The sequence below is a fragment of the Melanerpes formicivorus genome, unplaced genomic scaffold (assembly GCF_026170545.1).
Source record: "Melanerpes formicivorus ecotype bairdi unplaced genomic scaffold, bMelFor1.0.p_v2 SCAF_97, whole genome shotgun sequence".
Lineage (NCBI taxonomy): Eukaryota > Metazoa > Chordata > Aves > Piciformes > Picidae > Melanerpes > Melanerpes formicivorus.
In genome coordinates, this window is record NW_027142449.1 from 673,341 (window position 1) to 688,347 (window position 15,007).

The following is a 15,007-nucleotide window of genomic DNA, read 5'->3' on the forward strand; positions in this document are numbered from 1 at the left end:
AGTGTAGCCAGCAGGAGCAGGGAAGTCATTGTGCCCCTGTACTCTGCACTGGTTAGGCTGCACCTTGAGTCCTGTGTCCAGTTCTGGGCTCCTCAGTTTAAGAAGGACATTGAGACACTTGAAGGTGTCCAGAGAAGGGCAACAAGGCTGGGGAGAGGCCTTGAGCACAGCCCTGTGAGGAGAGGCTGAGGGAGCTGGGGTTGTTTAGCCTGGAGAAGAGGAGGCTCAGGGGTGACCTCATTGCCCTCTACAACTACCTGAAAGGTGGTTGTAGCCAGGAAGGGGTTGGTCTCTTCTCCCAGGCAACCAGCACCAGAACAAGAGGACACAGTCTCAAGCTGTGCCAGGGGAGGTTTAGACTCGAGGTGAGGAGGAAGTTCATCACTGAGCAAGTCATTCGTCATTGGGATGTGCTGCCCAGGGAGGTGGTGGAGTCACCATTCCTGGAAGTGTTCAAGAGGAGATTGGATGTGGCACTTGGTGCCATGGTCTAGTCATGAGGTCTGTGGTGACAGGTTGGACTCGATGATCCTCGAGGTCTCTTCCAACCTTAGTTATACTGTGATACTGTGAACTTCTCTTCTTATCCACTTGACAAAAACCCTCCAGCTGCAGCTTGTATGAAGTTCTCAGCATTAAGCAATGTACTCACCTGTCTACACCTGCTGCATCCCCATGCAGAGAACTGTGCCAGTGGACTGGGAGGAATTCCACCCTGCTCACTTTACGTTCCTCTAAAGATCTCTTAAAGTGAGTCTGCAGCAGCTTCAGAGAAACAGTCCTAAAATCATCAACTGGAGAGAAGAGAAATGAAAATCTGTCAGTAGCAGTACTCAGGTAACACACTCTTAGAAATCTTTCTCCCCTTCCACCCAGTTTCACCAGACACAGTCAGAACACACATGAAGGAAACTGCTAAGTGGAAAAATCTTTTCAGGTATTACTCCCCTACAAAAATATTATTTCTTAATAGGAATATTTTTATCAATTTAATATAATTTCTTCAATATTAAGTGGATTTTCATAGTTTCATAGTTTCATTCAGGGTTGGAAGGGACCACAAGGATCATCTAGTTCCAACCCCACTGCCATGGGCAGGGACACCTCACACTAGATCAGGCTGGACAAAGTCTCATCCAGCCTGCTCTTAAATACCCCCAGGGACGGGGCCTCAACCACCTCCCTGGACAACCCATTCCAGGGCTTCACCACTCTGATGGTGAAGAACCTCCTCCTCACATCCAGCCTGAATCTCCCCACCTCCACCTTCATTCCATTCCCCCTAGTCCTATCACTGCCTGAGATCCTGAAAAGTCCTTCCCCAGCCCTCCTGTAGGCCCCCTTCAGATACTGGAAGGCCACAATTAGGCCACCTGGGAGCCTTCTCTTCTCCAGACTGAACAGCCCCAACTCCTTCAGTCTGTCCTCATAGGAGAGGTGCTCCAGCCCTCTGCTCATCCTTGTGGCCCTTCTCTGGACATGTTCCAGCACCTCCAGATCCCTCTTGTAATAGGGGCTCCAGAACTGGAGGCAGTACTCCAGGTGGGGTCTCACCAGGGCTGAGTAGAGGGGGAGGATCACCTCCCTCGACCTGCTGGCCACACTTCTCCTGATGCAGCCCAGGATCTGATTGGCTTTGCAGGCTGCAAGTGCACATTGAGAGCTCATGTTGAGCTTTTTGTCCACCAGCACCCGCAAGGAAGCTATCTCACAATGGCTGCATTTTTACTCCATCATCAGACATGACCTTCTTAATTTACTCAGCTGCACACTTAAAGTTCAAAAACAGCAAACAAAGCCCCACCTCAGCCAAACAGCACCACACCAAGCAAGCACACACCCACACCCCAAACCCCAAGCCACTCTGCATGGCTAATATTAACAGTTAAAGGGGTCAGCCTAACAAAGGACAAGTTCTGCTTTTGGAAAATAATCAGGGGAAAAAAATTCTATCAGAAATTGAACTTCTTAACATCAGTGAACTTCATTTAAAAAAAAAATAGACTGCTTATTTGAATAGGAGATAGAGAAACCCACACCTCAACAGTCCAGAATACAACTGCTCATTAAACAAGCAAAACCATACCACATTCAACAATGCTTCTGAATCTCAAGTCGCATACAGGGCCTATGCCATGGACCATAAACACCAGATGGTCAATCTGGGACATTTCTCCTGTAGGAAAAGAAAAGAAAAACTCATAGTACCAATATGTACTTCAATGGTGAAGTTTAGAGTCAAGCAACTTTAAGAAATACTTGCTTTACAAAGCTGAGAAAGTGCCCAGGTGGCCAAGAAGGCCAGTGGCATCCTGGCCTGTATCAGGAGTAGTGTGGCCAGCAGGAGCAGGGAAGTCATTCTGCCCTGTGCTCAGCGCTGGTTGGGCCACACCTTGAGTACTGTGTCCAGTTCTGGGCTCCTCAATTTAGGAAAGCTGTTGAGATGCTGGAAGGTGTCCAGAGAAGGGCAACAAAGCTGGGGAGGGGTCTGGAGCACAGCCCTGTGAGGAGAGGCTGAGAGAGCTGGGGTTGATTAGCCTGGAGAAGAGGAGGCTCAGGAGAGACCTTCTTGCTCTCTACAACTACCTAAAGGGAGGTTGTAGCCAGGTGGGGGTTGGTCTCTACTCCCAGGCAATCAGCGCAGTTCTGGGCCCCTCAGTTTAGGAAGGAGGTTGACTTGTTGGAACGAGTCCAGAGAAGGGCAACAAAGTTGGTGAGCGGTTTGGAACACAAGCCCTATGAGGAGAGGCTGAGGGAGCTGGAGTTGCTCAGCCTGGAGAGGAGGAGACTCAGGGGTGACCTTATTACTCTCTACAACTACCTGAAGGGAGGTTGTAGACAGGCAGGGGTTGGTCTCTTCTCCCAGGCAGCCAGCACCAGAACAAGAGGACACAGTCTGAAGCTGTGCCAGGGGAGGTTTAGGCTGGATATTAGGAAGAAGTTCTATCCAGAGAGAGTGATTGCCCATTGGAATGGGCTGCCTGGGGTGGTGGTGGAGTCACTATCATTGGAGGTGTTCAGGAGGAGACTTGATGGGGTGCTTGGTGCCATGGGTTAGTTGTTTAGGTGGGTTGGATTGGTTAATAGGTTGGATGCGATGATCTTGAAGGTCTCTTCCAACCTGGTTTATTCTATTCTATTCTAACAATAGGACACAGTCTCAAGATGTGCCAGGGGAGGTTTAGGCTGGATGCTAGGAAGAAATTCTTCCCAGAAAGAGAGCTTGGCCCTTGGGATGTGCTGCCCAGGGAGGTGGTGGAGTCACCATCACTGGAGGTGTTTAAGAAGAGCCTGGATGAGGCACTTGGTGCCATGGTTTAGTTGATTCGATGGTGTTGGGTGATAGGTTGGACTCAGTGATCTCTAAGGTCTTTCCCATCCTGGTTAATTCTATTCTATTCTATTCTATTCTATTCTATTCTATTCTATTCTATTACATAAAATGGTTCAGGACATCAGATAGGCCCCAAGACTCCATTGATTAAAAAAAGCCAAAGCCAAACCACATCTTTCAATCACATCTTTCAAGGAATAACTTTAATCTTTACACTATAGGCATGAAGAATGCATTGCCCCTCCTCTACTGTCCAGTTTTTGCACAGGACCAAACTGACTGCAGCTCAAGCTGCATTCTCAGGTCCAGTAATCACATACCATCAGGAATTTCATCGTGGTCATCATCAATTCCACGTTTCACTACCCGCGGCCTTGCCTGACCATCTTGACTGGTGCCCCATTCATCTGGTGTGGCAGAAGGCTGGAACTGAACTATCACCTGACAAAAAAGATATTGTCCAATTATAAACATTTTCTTAAAAGTGTGCTTCATAACATTGGTCTGAATTGCATGGTTTAACACATTTTCAGTTTGATTGCTCTAACTTGCATCTGAGACTCAACTGTTCTCTTCAGTATAAGCACATATGTCAAAACAAAAAGGCCAGAAAAAAAACCAAACCAAAGCAAAACAAACAAAAAACCCCACCCAAAAAAAAAAACCAATTTAGAAAACCCCAGAGCTGCTCCCTGTGGCAGAGAGCTTCATTAAAACTGCACTGACAGATTATATATATATAAAATAATAACACAGATAATCCTCATTAGCATGAAAAGCAAACAGAAGACCTAAATGAAAGCAACCACTAGTTGAAGAAACTGACCTACTCAGTGATTCTGCACTTTTAAGTCCTCAGACAAGTATCACTGAAGCTCCTCAGACAAGTATTATTCAAGCTCCTGCTTCCCAGATAGGCCTCAGCATCCACTCTTCCTTAGCAGATTACAATTTATGTGAGGAAACTGAGCACTGCCCCTATTTCTAACTAACACAAGGAATCAAAACAAAGCAGTGCTTTTCAGGGAAGGACAACATTCAGAGCAGCCCAGAAACCCTAGAAAATGAGGAATTCAGTAGGATGGCTGTTTGTAAGACTTACACTGACTCAGTATAGTCTGAACTATTTGTACCACCAAGTGGTCTAAGGGCTTCATTAGGACTTCACTAGACAAAAACCCTTAACCAGCATTAAGTGCTTAAAGCAGGAGCAACTGTGATTCTTTCTGGCCCTTGGATTATTGTATTTATTTATTAATTACTGCATCTGTAGTAAGTGAACACTTAACAACACTTAACAGTGTTGGCCAAAAGGCTGTAAGGCTGAAGTCCATGTTTTAAGCACTGTTAGCAGACATTTAAAATCACTTTAAGAGGTTTGGGGGTGTTTTGCTATACTTTCTCATGGCCTAAAAATAGTTGCAGTGGAAAACTTCTCACAGCACAGATAGACAAACTAATTAACTTACAGTTAGATTAATGCTCTTCTCCACATGAAAGCTCTTAGCTTAAATTACCTTCCATTCACTGCAGACTGTCTGAGCTCAAACTAATTCAAACTGCCTTCCCTTTGTTGCCAGTTATGCTTAGTCCAAATATTTACTAAGCAAACCCTTATTCTTCTTAGGTTCCAGAAAGCATTCTCTTTTAAACATACAGCAGGACATTGAAGCAAGCAGCAGTTCAGCCTTCTGTAAACTCTATCATCCTTGACGCACAGATATCCAAATTAATCAGCAAGTCCCTCTCAAGCAAGACTAAGACTGCATTGAATTCATACTTCCATTCCCCTGCTGATTTACCCCTAAAGAATTCTGTGAGAATCAACTGCCAAAATCTATTACCTTGGGATTGTGCATCACAATTGTCTCCCCATTTGGGAATTCGAGTCTCCGATGCCACTGATTTGTAGTCACAGCCCTTTTATATTCTGCCTGAAACAGCAAACAAGTTACACACAATCAGTGTGCCTTCTCAGACCAATTATTCCTTGGCCCTGTGCATCAAGTGCAACATTAAGGTTATAATTTACATAACTTTATTTATTCAGGTGTGTCACACGAGGCATTACACAAGTTGATTTTAGGTCACAGCAGTGCAGGACCCATGTATGAGCAACACAGACTTCTTGTCACTCCCCAGGATATGCTTTACTTAAGTTTGCTGGAAATCATTTTAAGGAGACACAAAGAAGTACTTCTAAGATCATAAACACAACGAAGGGCCAAGCTCTTCACGAATCATAGAATGGTCCAGGCTGGAAGGGACCTCCAAAGGTCATCCAGTCCAACCTCCCTGCAGTGAGCAGGGACATCCCCAACTAGATCAGGCTGCCCAGGGCCTTGCTGAGCCTCACCTTGAATATCTCCAGGGGAGGAGCCTCAACCCCCTCCCTGGGCAACCTGTTCCAGTGTTCCACCACCCTCATAGTGAAGAACTTCTTCCTGATATCCAATCTAAATCTGTCCTTCTCTACTTTGAAGTCATTGCTCCTTGTCCTCTCACTGCAGACCCCTGTAAACAGTCTCATCCCATCTGTCCTATAGGCCCCCTTCAGGTACTGGAAGGCTGCTATTAGGTCTCCCCAGAGCCTCCTCTTCTCCAGGCTGAACACCCCCAGCTTCCTCAGCCTGTCCTTGAAGCAGAGGTGGTCTAAGCCCCTGATCATTTTTGTGGCCCTCCTCTGGACCGTCTTCATCAGGTCCGTGTCCCTCCTATGTTGAGGGCTCCAGACCTGTACATAGCACTCCAGGTGTAGTGCAGTACTCCAGGTGAAGTGTATGTAAAGGTACCACTAACCTCTAGCTTCTCACTGAAATCCTCAGTGTAAGGAACGAAGCGGCTGTCCTTGTCTCCCTTGTAAAACCAGGTGCAGCGCCGCACTTCAGAGGGCTCCTCCTCCCAGTACACAGCTTTCCTCACTCTGTCGTACAGGTACACATCATAGCGACCCCCATCAGTGCTCAGAACCACGCTCTCAGGGTCAGGCTGGACTATGACACAAAAGTCACACTGTTTACAGCACAAGTGCAAGCATTTTTCTCTCTCATCCCAACCTCAGTCACTTCTCTGATGACTATCAGGCCGTTAGAATAGAACAGAACCTGGTTAATTCTATTCCAATTCTATTCTAAAGAATTAACCAGGTTGGAAAAGACCTCAGAGATCATCAAGTCCAACCTGTCACCCAACACCATCTAATCAACTAAACACTTCCAATGATGGTGACTCCACCACATCCCCAGGCAGCACATTCCAATGGCCAATCCCTCTTTCTGGGAAGAATTGCTTCCTAACATTGTAGGCAGGCAGATGTTGGTCTCTTCTCCCAGGCAGCCAGTACCAGAACAAGAGGACACAGTCTCAGGCTGCACCAGGGGAGGTTCAGGTTGGATGTTAGGAGGAAGTTTTACACAGAGAGAGTGATTGCCCATTGGAATGGGCTGCCCAGGGAGGTGGTGGAGTCATCATTGCTGGAGGTGTTCAGGAGGAGACTTGATGGGGTGCTTGGTGACATGGGTTAGTTGTTTAGGTGGTGTTGGATTGGTTGATGGGTTGGACACGATGATCTTGAAGGTCTCTTCCAACCTGGTTTATTCTAAATAAAGGTTTATTCTAAATCCAGACTGTGTCCTCTTGTTCTGGTGCTGGGTGCCTGGGAGAAGAGACCAACCCCCACCTGGCTACAACCTCTCTTCAGGTAGACAGCAATAAGGTCTTTCCTGAGCCCCTTCTTCCCCAGGCTAAGCAACCCCAGCTCCCTCAGCCTCTCCTCACAGGGCTGTGCAGATTCCTCCCCAGCTTTGTTGCCCTTCTCTGGACTCATTCCAGCAAGTCAACCCCCTTCCTAAACTCAGGGGCCCAGAACTGGACACAGTACTCAAGGTGTGGCCTAACCAGTGCTGAGCACAGGGCAGAATGATTTCCCTGCTCCTGCTGGCAACACTGTTCCTGATCCAGGCCAGGATGCCATTGGCCTTCTTGGCCACCTGGGCACACTGCTGGCTTGTGTTCAGCCTACTGTCAACCAGTAGCCCCAGGTCCCTCTCTGCCTGGCTGCTCTCCAGCCACTCTGACCCCAGCCTGTAGCACTGCATGGGGTTGTTGTGGCCAATGCGTAGAACCCAGCACTTAGATAAGCCATGGAAGAGAAGGTTCATAACATCAGACAATCATTGTGTGCACCTGAAACTCCTCTGCATGCTCTGTATACAACAAAAAAGCCTTGAACAACTCCCAGATATGAATGCTTACTCCAGCTGACAGAGTTACACAGCCAAGACACAGATAATCAGAAGTTCTACATGAAAATGAGATATCCACTAGGGATGTAGATCTTAACACTGTTAGCATCAAGCAACAGATAATATAAGAGAAATAAATTAAGTGGCACAAAATTAGTACAAAATTACTACAACTACCTAAAAGTAGGTTGTAGTGAGGTGGGGTTCAATCTCTTCTCGTTAGTATCAGGTGATAGGGTGAGAGGAAATGGCCTGGAACTGTGCCAGGGGAGGTTTAGACTGGGTATTAGGAAACATTTCTTTACTGAAAGAGTGGTCAGACTGCCCAGGGAGGTGGTGGAGTCACCATCCCTGGAGGTGTTCAAGAAGCCTGTGGACATGGCTTAATGGCTATGGTGGTGGTGACAGTTGGGACTTGATGATCTTGGAGGTCTTTTCCAACTGAGCCAATTCCATGATTCTATGAAAATACATATTCAAGCTATGTATTAACTCTACTTATTACTGCCAGATCACCCTCCCACACATCAGTGGCATTACTCTAATATCCTCCTTCTAACACCTTTGAGTAAGACATGACTTACCAGAATTATAGACTTCCTCTAGCTTTGCAGAATCCAGAAGGCTGAAGGGCAGCCATATCTGCTTGTCCTCCACCTCCTTACAGTAGAACCAGTGTGGCTGAACAGGTTCATATTGGTTCTGCAGCAAAACAGGAGGTGCCTGGACCAGTGGACCTGCCGGCCTGGGAGCTCGGAGCTGTGCTTGAGCCTGTGGAAACTGAAAACACCCACAGGCTCAGCACCCCAGTGTCACACAGTTCTTATACAACTCATCTGCACTTGCCTGTGAAGAACACTCTGAGCCTTTATTTCAACCACTTTTTCCTCCCCCCAAGAACATTCTTTTCCATTCTAAAAACATTACTGACAAGTTGTCTACTTTCTCAGGCTTTTGTAAATGTACACCTTTCCCATCTGAGGAAGGATGTGAATTTCAGCCCCATACAAAAAAAACCCTGTTACAGGTCTAGCACCCTGATCACATAAAACCAGTGAGATTTAAAATATGCCCTTAAATTTTCAAAACTCAGGCTGAGTTTATTGCTTATGGTCACAGAATTTGACATGAAAATGAAATAATCAAGGCCCTTATGATCCTTTTATACCTAATTGTATGTTTGTATTAAGAGTGTCAATTTCAGCAACTGCAGCTTCAGCTGTAGCTCTCTTCCTGCAAAGTGATCAGGACAGGCAGATTCCAATCTGAATGGTAGCCTTAGTGAGGCAAGAAAAGAACTGATTTTGAAAGGGACAACAGCCTCCATAAAACTGAGGCCATATACACTGTACAAAGACAGGGGGTTGCTTAGCCTGGAGAAGAGGAGGCTCAGGGGAGACCCTATTGCTTTCCATAACTACCTGAAGGGAGGTTATAGACAGGTGGGGGTTGGTCTCCTCTCCCAGGCTACCAGCACCAGAACAAGAGGACACAGTCTCAAGCTACACCAGGAGAAGTTTAGGCTGGAGGTGAGGAGAAAGTTCTTCCCAGAAAGAGTAATTGCCCACTGGAATGTGTTGCCCAGGGAAGTGGTGGAGTCACCATCTCTGGAGGTGTTCAAAAAGGGATTGGATGTGGCACTTGAAGCCATGGTTTAGTTGTCAGGAGGTGTTGGGTGATAGGTTGGACTTGACGATCTCTGAGCTCTTTTCCAACCTTACTGATTCTATGATTCTAAGATCCCAGTCAGTCCAACTAAAAGCAAGTGAAGCAAAGCAGCAGCAACTGCTTTGGTTGATGTAGTTAAAGAGAAAAAAAACCAAACTAATACATTGTATAGCACAGGAAATCCTGCAAGTGACTTCTGAAGTTCGTTAATCTTTAGGTTCTTTAAGTCTTTACCTGTTTCTATTCTTTAGTCAAAATAGTAACAGTTCAGGCAAAATAAAAACAACCTTTGTTGTTTTCAAAGAAAACTTTTCAAGTTATCACTCAACAGGCTCATGGGGTTTTAACAATATTTTTTGTGAAGGGGAAAAAGAAGGAATGGAGATTAATGCTTTCGGTCACACAAAATCCTCAACCCAGGTGTTTCAAAGGATTTACTGATCGTTTGCATGACTTAAATCCTAATTTCAAGTGCTGCCTCCATCAGCAAAACCAGGTGGAAAAAAAGATTTTCAGTCCCTATCTTGCAAAAGGATGAACAACCTGATTTCAAGCAGAGGCAGACACAATGCAGCAGCACAGCTGAAATGGCAGCAGGTTCAGTGACAGACAGAGAAGAGCAACAGAACTTCACAACCAGGCTTTGCTTCTCACCCCAGAGGCTCACACAACTACAGCTTCAGACTACAGCTCACTGTATAGATGAGAAAGCTTTTCTAAAGCAGCAGTTCCAAGCTACTTCTAGTGAAGAGATACATATACATAGAATACAACAGGTTGGAAGAAACCTTCAAGATCATCACGTCCAACCTATCAACCAATCCAACCCACCTAAACAACTAACCCATGGCACCAAGCACCCCAGCAAGTCTCCTCCTGAACACCTCCAATGATGGTGACTCCACCACCTCCCCAGGCAGCCCATTCCAATGGGCAATCACTCTTTCTGGATAGAACTTCTTCCTAACATTCAACCTAAACCTCCCCTGGTGCAGCCTGAGACTGTGTCCTCTTGTTCTGGTGCTGGCTGCCTGGGAGAAGAGACCAACATCTGCCTGTCTACAACCTCCCTTCAGGTAGTTGTAGAGAGTAGTAAGGTCACCCCTGAGTCTCCTCCTCTCCAGGCTAAGCAATCCCAGCTCCCTCAGTCTCTCCTCACAGGGCTGTGTTCCAAACCCCTCACCAACTTCATTGCCCTTCTCTGGACTCGTTCCAGCAAGTCAACCTCCTTCCTAAACTGAGGGGCCCAGAACTGGACACAGGACTCAAGGTGTGGCCTAACCAGTGCAGTGTACAGGGGCAGAATGACCTCCCTGCTCCTGCTGGCCACACTGTTCTTGATGCAGGCCAGAATGCCATTGGCCCTCTTGGCTGCCTGGGCACACTGCAGGCTCATGTTCAGCCTACCATCCACCAGTACCCCCAGGTCCCTCTCTGCCTGGCCGCTCTCCAGCCACTCTGACCCCAGCCTGTAGCACTGCATGGGGTTGTTGTGGCCAATGTGCAGAACCCGGCACTTGAATGTGCTCAATCTCCTGCTATCAGAAATCATTTGAGGCCTCTTCTGGGTGTTTTTTGTTGGTTTGTTTGGTTTTGTTTGTGGGTTTTTTGTTCTTTTGGTTTATTATTTTTGTTTACTTGTGGGGAGCGTTTTTTGGGGGGGTGTTGGTGGTGGTGTTTGCTTTGTTTGGTTGTTTGGTTCGGTTAAGGGTTCTTGTTTGTGTTTTAGGAAAAGAAAAGCCTTCAGAAGATAAAATACACAGTTCAAAGAGGAAAATGACTGAAAATTGGTTTGTTCTGGTACCAGGCCATGGGGAACGATTTATGTACCTCTGTCAGTGGTCCTGGAGGTGTCTGATACATCTGGACAGGCGGCACAGAGGACGGCTGGTGAGCAGGAGCATGACTCTGCTGCAGCTGGGGCGGAGTAAGGTAGGGGTTGGCTCTGCTGCTCAGGGTGGTGTGCCGGTAAGGGTTATAGCCCTGAGGAGAGGATCCATGGGGAAGAGCAGACGCACTGGCAGGGGGGGGACAGCTCTGCTGAGGAGTCTGATAAGCGGTGACCCCGCCCTGAGAAGCAGGTGGAGCACCGTAAGAGGCCTGTGACTTTGGAATGTGAGGTGAGAAGGCATTTTGCCCATCCTGGGCCCCAGACACCAGGGGCAGTGAAGCTGGAGGCCTGGAGAAGGCTGGTGCTCCCACGGGGGGAGCAGTGGTTAAGGGTGGCTGCCCGATACTTCCAAATGGATCACTGCTGCTGGGTACTTGAGAGAAATAGTTGAAAGTCTGTGGTGGATTAGGGCTGGCAGAAGTCTGACCCAGGAAGCTGTCCTCTTCACCCACATCTGCAGAATCATCTACAACAAAATAAAAAGAACACAAGGTCACTAGAGATATTGTGAGAGGTTTAAACTGGTTAGTGTATGTGCTCAGAATGTCCTGGAACATTATCACCTGCTACCACAAGGGCTCCAAAGCCTGCATATCCTTGATGAAGAAATACATAACAAAATGAAACAGAAGATAGCAAGTCTTCAAGAACACTTAAAATGTACCATAAAAGTCACTCAGCTTACACTGATAAAAACAACAAGCTTAAAAATCTGAAATCAGAGATCACAGTATGACTGAAGTCAGGACTTTCCCAAGCCAACTGGCAAAGATCCCTGCTTTCAGGGCACTATAATTCTTTCCAATTTCCCTTATGCCTACCAAATGCAAGAGCAGCTTTGGTCCATTTCCTTTCACCATGCAAACAGCTGATAAACATGGGACTTCATGCTCTGATTTTCAGACTTCCAAGATCAACTTCAGAAGTAGAGCTTAAGGACATTCCCAAGTCGGCCAAACCTACTGGCTAACCAATCTGTCCTCACCTGCTCCTCCAGCAGAGCTCTTGCAGGGTTTCTCATTTGATTTGCAAGGTGGCTGCAACTCATCACCCCAAGCTATTTGATGAGCAGGACTCATTCCAGTTCTCCCTAAAAATCCTACTCCAGTCTGGCATGACAGCTAAATCTCTGGTGCAAAAAAATAAATCCCCATTCTGCACAACTGCAAGGTAGGGCTTTAAAAGGTGCAAGGCCACGACTGCCCTTTCCCATTGGGAAAATACATAAACCAAGTCCTGGTCAATCATAGTTTGCTGCTTTGCAGGGGTCTAGTAACAAGTGGAAGAAAAGTTGATGTCACATTATCCAAGGTCTCACAGTAAACTCCATTTAACCTGTGACAGTCTGAGCACCACCATCTGAGAGAGCAGCACCTTGCAAGCAGCCAGTGCAATCTGCAGAAGCTGTAAAGAGTTGTTGTCATCTTCTCTGACAATCTGATATTGCCCAGGACTTGGGGAAGAAACCCAAATGTTACCATTGCTTCTCTGCTACTCAATCCCCAGCCAAAGAGGCCAAACATCTCTGCAGCAACAAGCAGCCAGTAACAAATGTCTTTGTCCACAGCCGATGTAACTGTAATCCAGAGTACCAGGGGAGCACAGGGGAATCCACAGAGAAGATTCCCTGGAAAGCTGCTGTTCTAATTAATTAATCACAAAAGAAGCAGCTGCCACAACTAGAAAGGACTATTTTAATCATCTTTTATCTAGTAATCTTTCCTGGCTATGTCAATGCAAGGCATCACCTGCAGTTATCAATTTCTCTTACTTTTCCCTATAGCACTTTGAGAAGCAAGCACCAAAATCTTGGTGTGTGAACCATCATGTGGAGAATACTAAAACCACTTAGAAGCAATGATAAGCATGAACTCAGGCCCATGGTTTATCTCCCAACTATAAGCAGAATAGCCATTTATACCAAATAAAAGGCCTCCATTTCCAAACAATAAAATCCTTCTCCCTTTCACTTTCACAAACATTGTGGAACAGAGAGAAGCATCCTGCATACCACTGTCAGTTCTCAGCTTTCCAAAACAACTGGTAGCAGAGCAGGCAATTCACCTCCCCGTGTTCAGACCATGATTAAACACACAGCAACGTGCTGAAGAGTTTTCAAGGCCTTTACCAACCCCCTCTTCACAAAACACCTACTACTCTCCAATTCCAACTAGGTTTCAGACATTCAGTCTAACTCGGTCCCTCCTTGCAAAACAAGGTTGGCCAAGGGTCTGTCAAAGCAGAAGTTGTGTGTGTGTCTATTCAGATAGATACACAAGCAGTTTTCCAACACAGTACACTACTTTCTACTTTGCCTTTTCCTATGTCTGTGAAAGCTACATTGGAACCTAGGGCCAGACTGGCAGAAAACCAAGCATTTCATACAAATTTATGAACTCCCTGTGAGTGTACAGCCTTGACATACAAGGGCAGTGTTCTCGCTATATACAAAACAGTCTTTCTTCAACAGCAGCTGTGTGACAACCTCCCTCTCCCTGCACGAGGTGGAACCTTGTTATTTAGATTGCCACCTAACAGCCACATGTGACATGGACAGTGCACTTCCTCACTGGGCACACCCTTTGCTGCCTACATGAAGTATATCAGTTACTGTACCCACACCTGAGTCAGGGAATGCAGCTTCCATCACAGACTCACAGAAACATTCAGGTTGGAAAAGACCCTCAGGATCACCAAGTCCAACCCAGAACCCTACTCTACAAGGCTCACCCCTAAACCATAGCCCCAAGCACCATATCCAAACCACCTTTAAACACATCCAGGCTTGGGGAATACACCACCTCCCTGGGCAGCACATTCCAATCCCTGACTATTTTTGCTCTGAAAAAATGTTTCCTAATGTCCAGTCTAAACCTACCCTGGTTGCAGCTTAAGGCTTCTACCCCTTGTTCTATCACTAATTACCTGTGAAAAGAGATCAGCACCAGCCTCTCCACAATGTCTTTTCAGGTAGTTGTAGACAGCAATGAGGTCTCCCTTCAGCCTCCTCTTTTCCAAACCAAACACTTCTCATCAAATTTATTCCCCAGGCGCTTCACACCTTCCTTGGCCTCCTCTGCACTGGTTCCAGCACCTCCACATCTCCCTTGTACTGAGGTGCTCAAAACTGAAGACAATACTCAAGGCAGGGCCTCACCAGAGCTGAGTGCAAAGGGACAATTCCCCTCCCTCCTCCTGCTGAACACAGCACTTCTAATCCCAGACAGGATGCCATTGGCTTTCTTGGCCACCTGGGCACAGTGCAAGGCACAGAACACTTCTTACTCGCCCTTGGAGATCAAACAAATTTATGACTGCACACAGTTTTCCTAACGTTGGTTGTCAGATGCCAAAGAATTCCTGATGATCAATTCTGATTATAGTTTAAACAATTTACAATTCAAAATCAAGAGCTTGCCCTCTCCAGCTTCAAAGTATGACTCAAGACACAAGGTGCTCTACACAGCCAGATCCCTATGACATCTGGCTGGACAAATGGTGAGCATAACGAACCATGGAAATTAAACATTTGACAGGATATGGCTTGTTCAACATCTCTGTGGGTGCCATGGACAGTGGCACTGAGTGCACCCTCAGCAAGTTTGCTGATGACACCAAGCTGTGTGGTGCAGCAGACACGCTGGAGGGAAGGGAGGCCATCCAGAGGGACCTGGACAGGCTGCAGAGGTGGGCACAAGCCAACCTCATGAGGTTCAACAAGAGCAAGGGCAGGGTCCTGCATCTGGGTCGAGGCAATCCCAGGCACAAATCCAGGCTGGGCAGGGACTGGCTGGAAAGCAGCCCTGAGGAGAGAGACTTGGGGGTGCTGGTGGACAAGAAGCTCAACAGGAGCTCTCAGTGTGCACTTGC

General features: G+C 46.7%; 1 protein-coding gene across 1 annotated transcript in view; it reads right to left on the minus strand.

Annotated features, from left to right (window-relative positions):
• The window catches only part of SEC23IP (SEC23 interacting protein), a 47,088-nt gene that overhangs the window by 29,540 nt on the left and 2,541 nt on the right, over nucleotides 1-15,007 (minus strand). Inside the window, exons 2-8 of the mRNA XM_068166111.1 lie at nucleotides 11,077-11,603; nucleotides 8,163-8,358; nucleotides 6,134-6,327; nucleotides 5,179-5,268; nucleotides 3,655-3,775; nucleotides 2,087-2,176; nucleotides 653-794 (exon numbers count right to left, since the gene is read on the minus strand). Coding sequence (XP_068022212.1) covers nucleotides 653-794; nucleotides 2,087-2,176; nucleotides 3,655-3,775; nucleotides 5,179-5,268; nucleotides 6,134-6,327; nucleotides 8,163-8,358; nucleotides 11,077-11,603 — 1,360 coding nt within the window. The remainder of the gene's footprint in view (nucleotides 1-652; nucleotides 795-2,086; nucleotides 2,177-3,654; nucleotides 3,776-5,178; nucleotides 5,269-6,133; nucleotides 6,328-8,162; nucleotides 8,359-11,076; nucleotides 11,604-15,007) is intronic.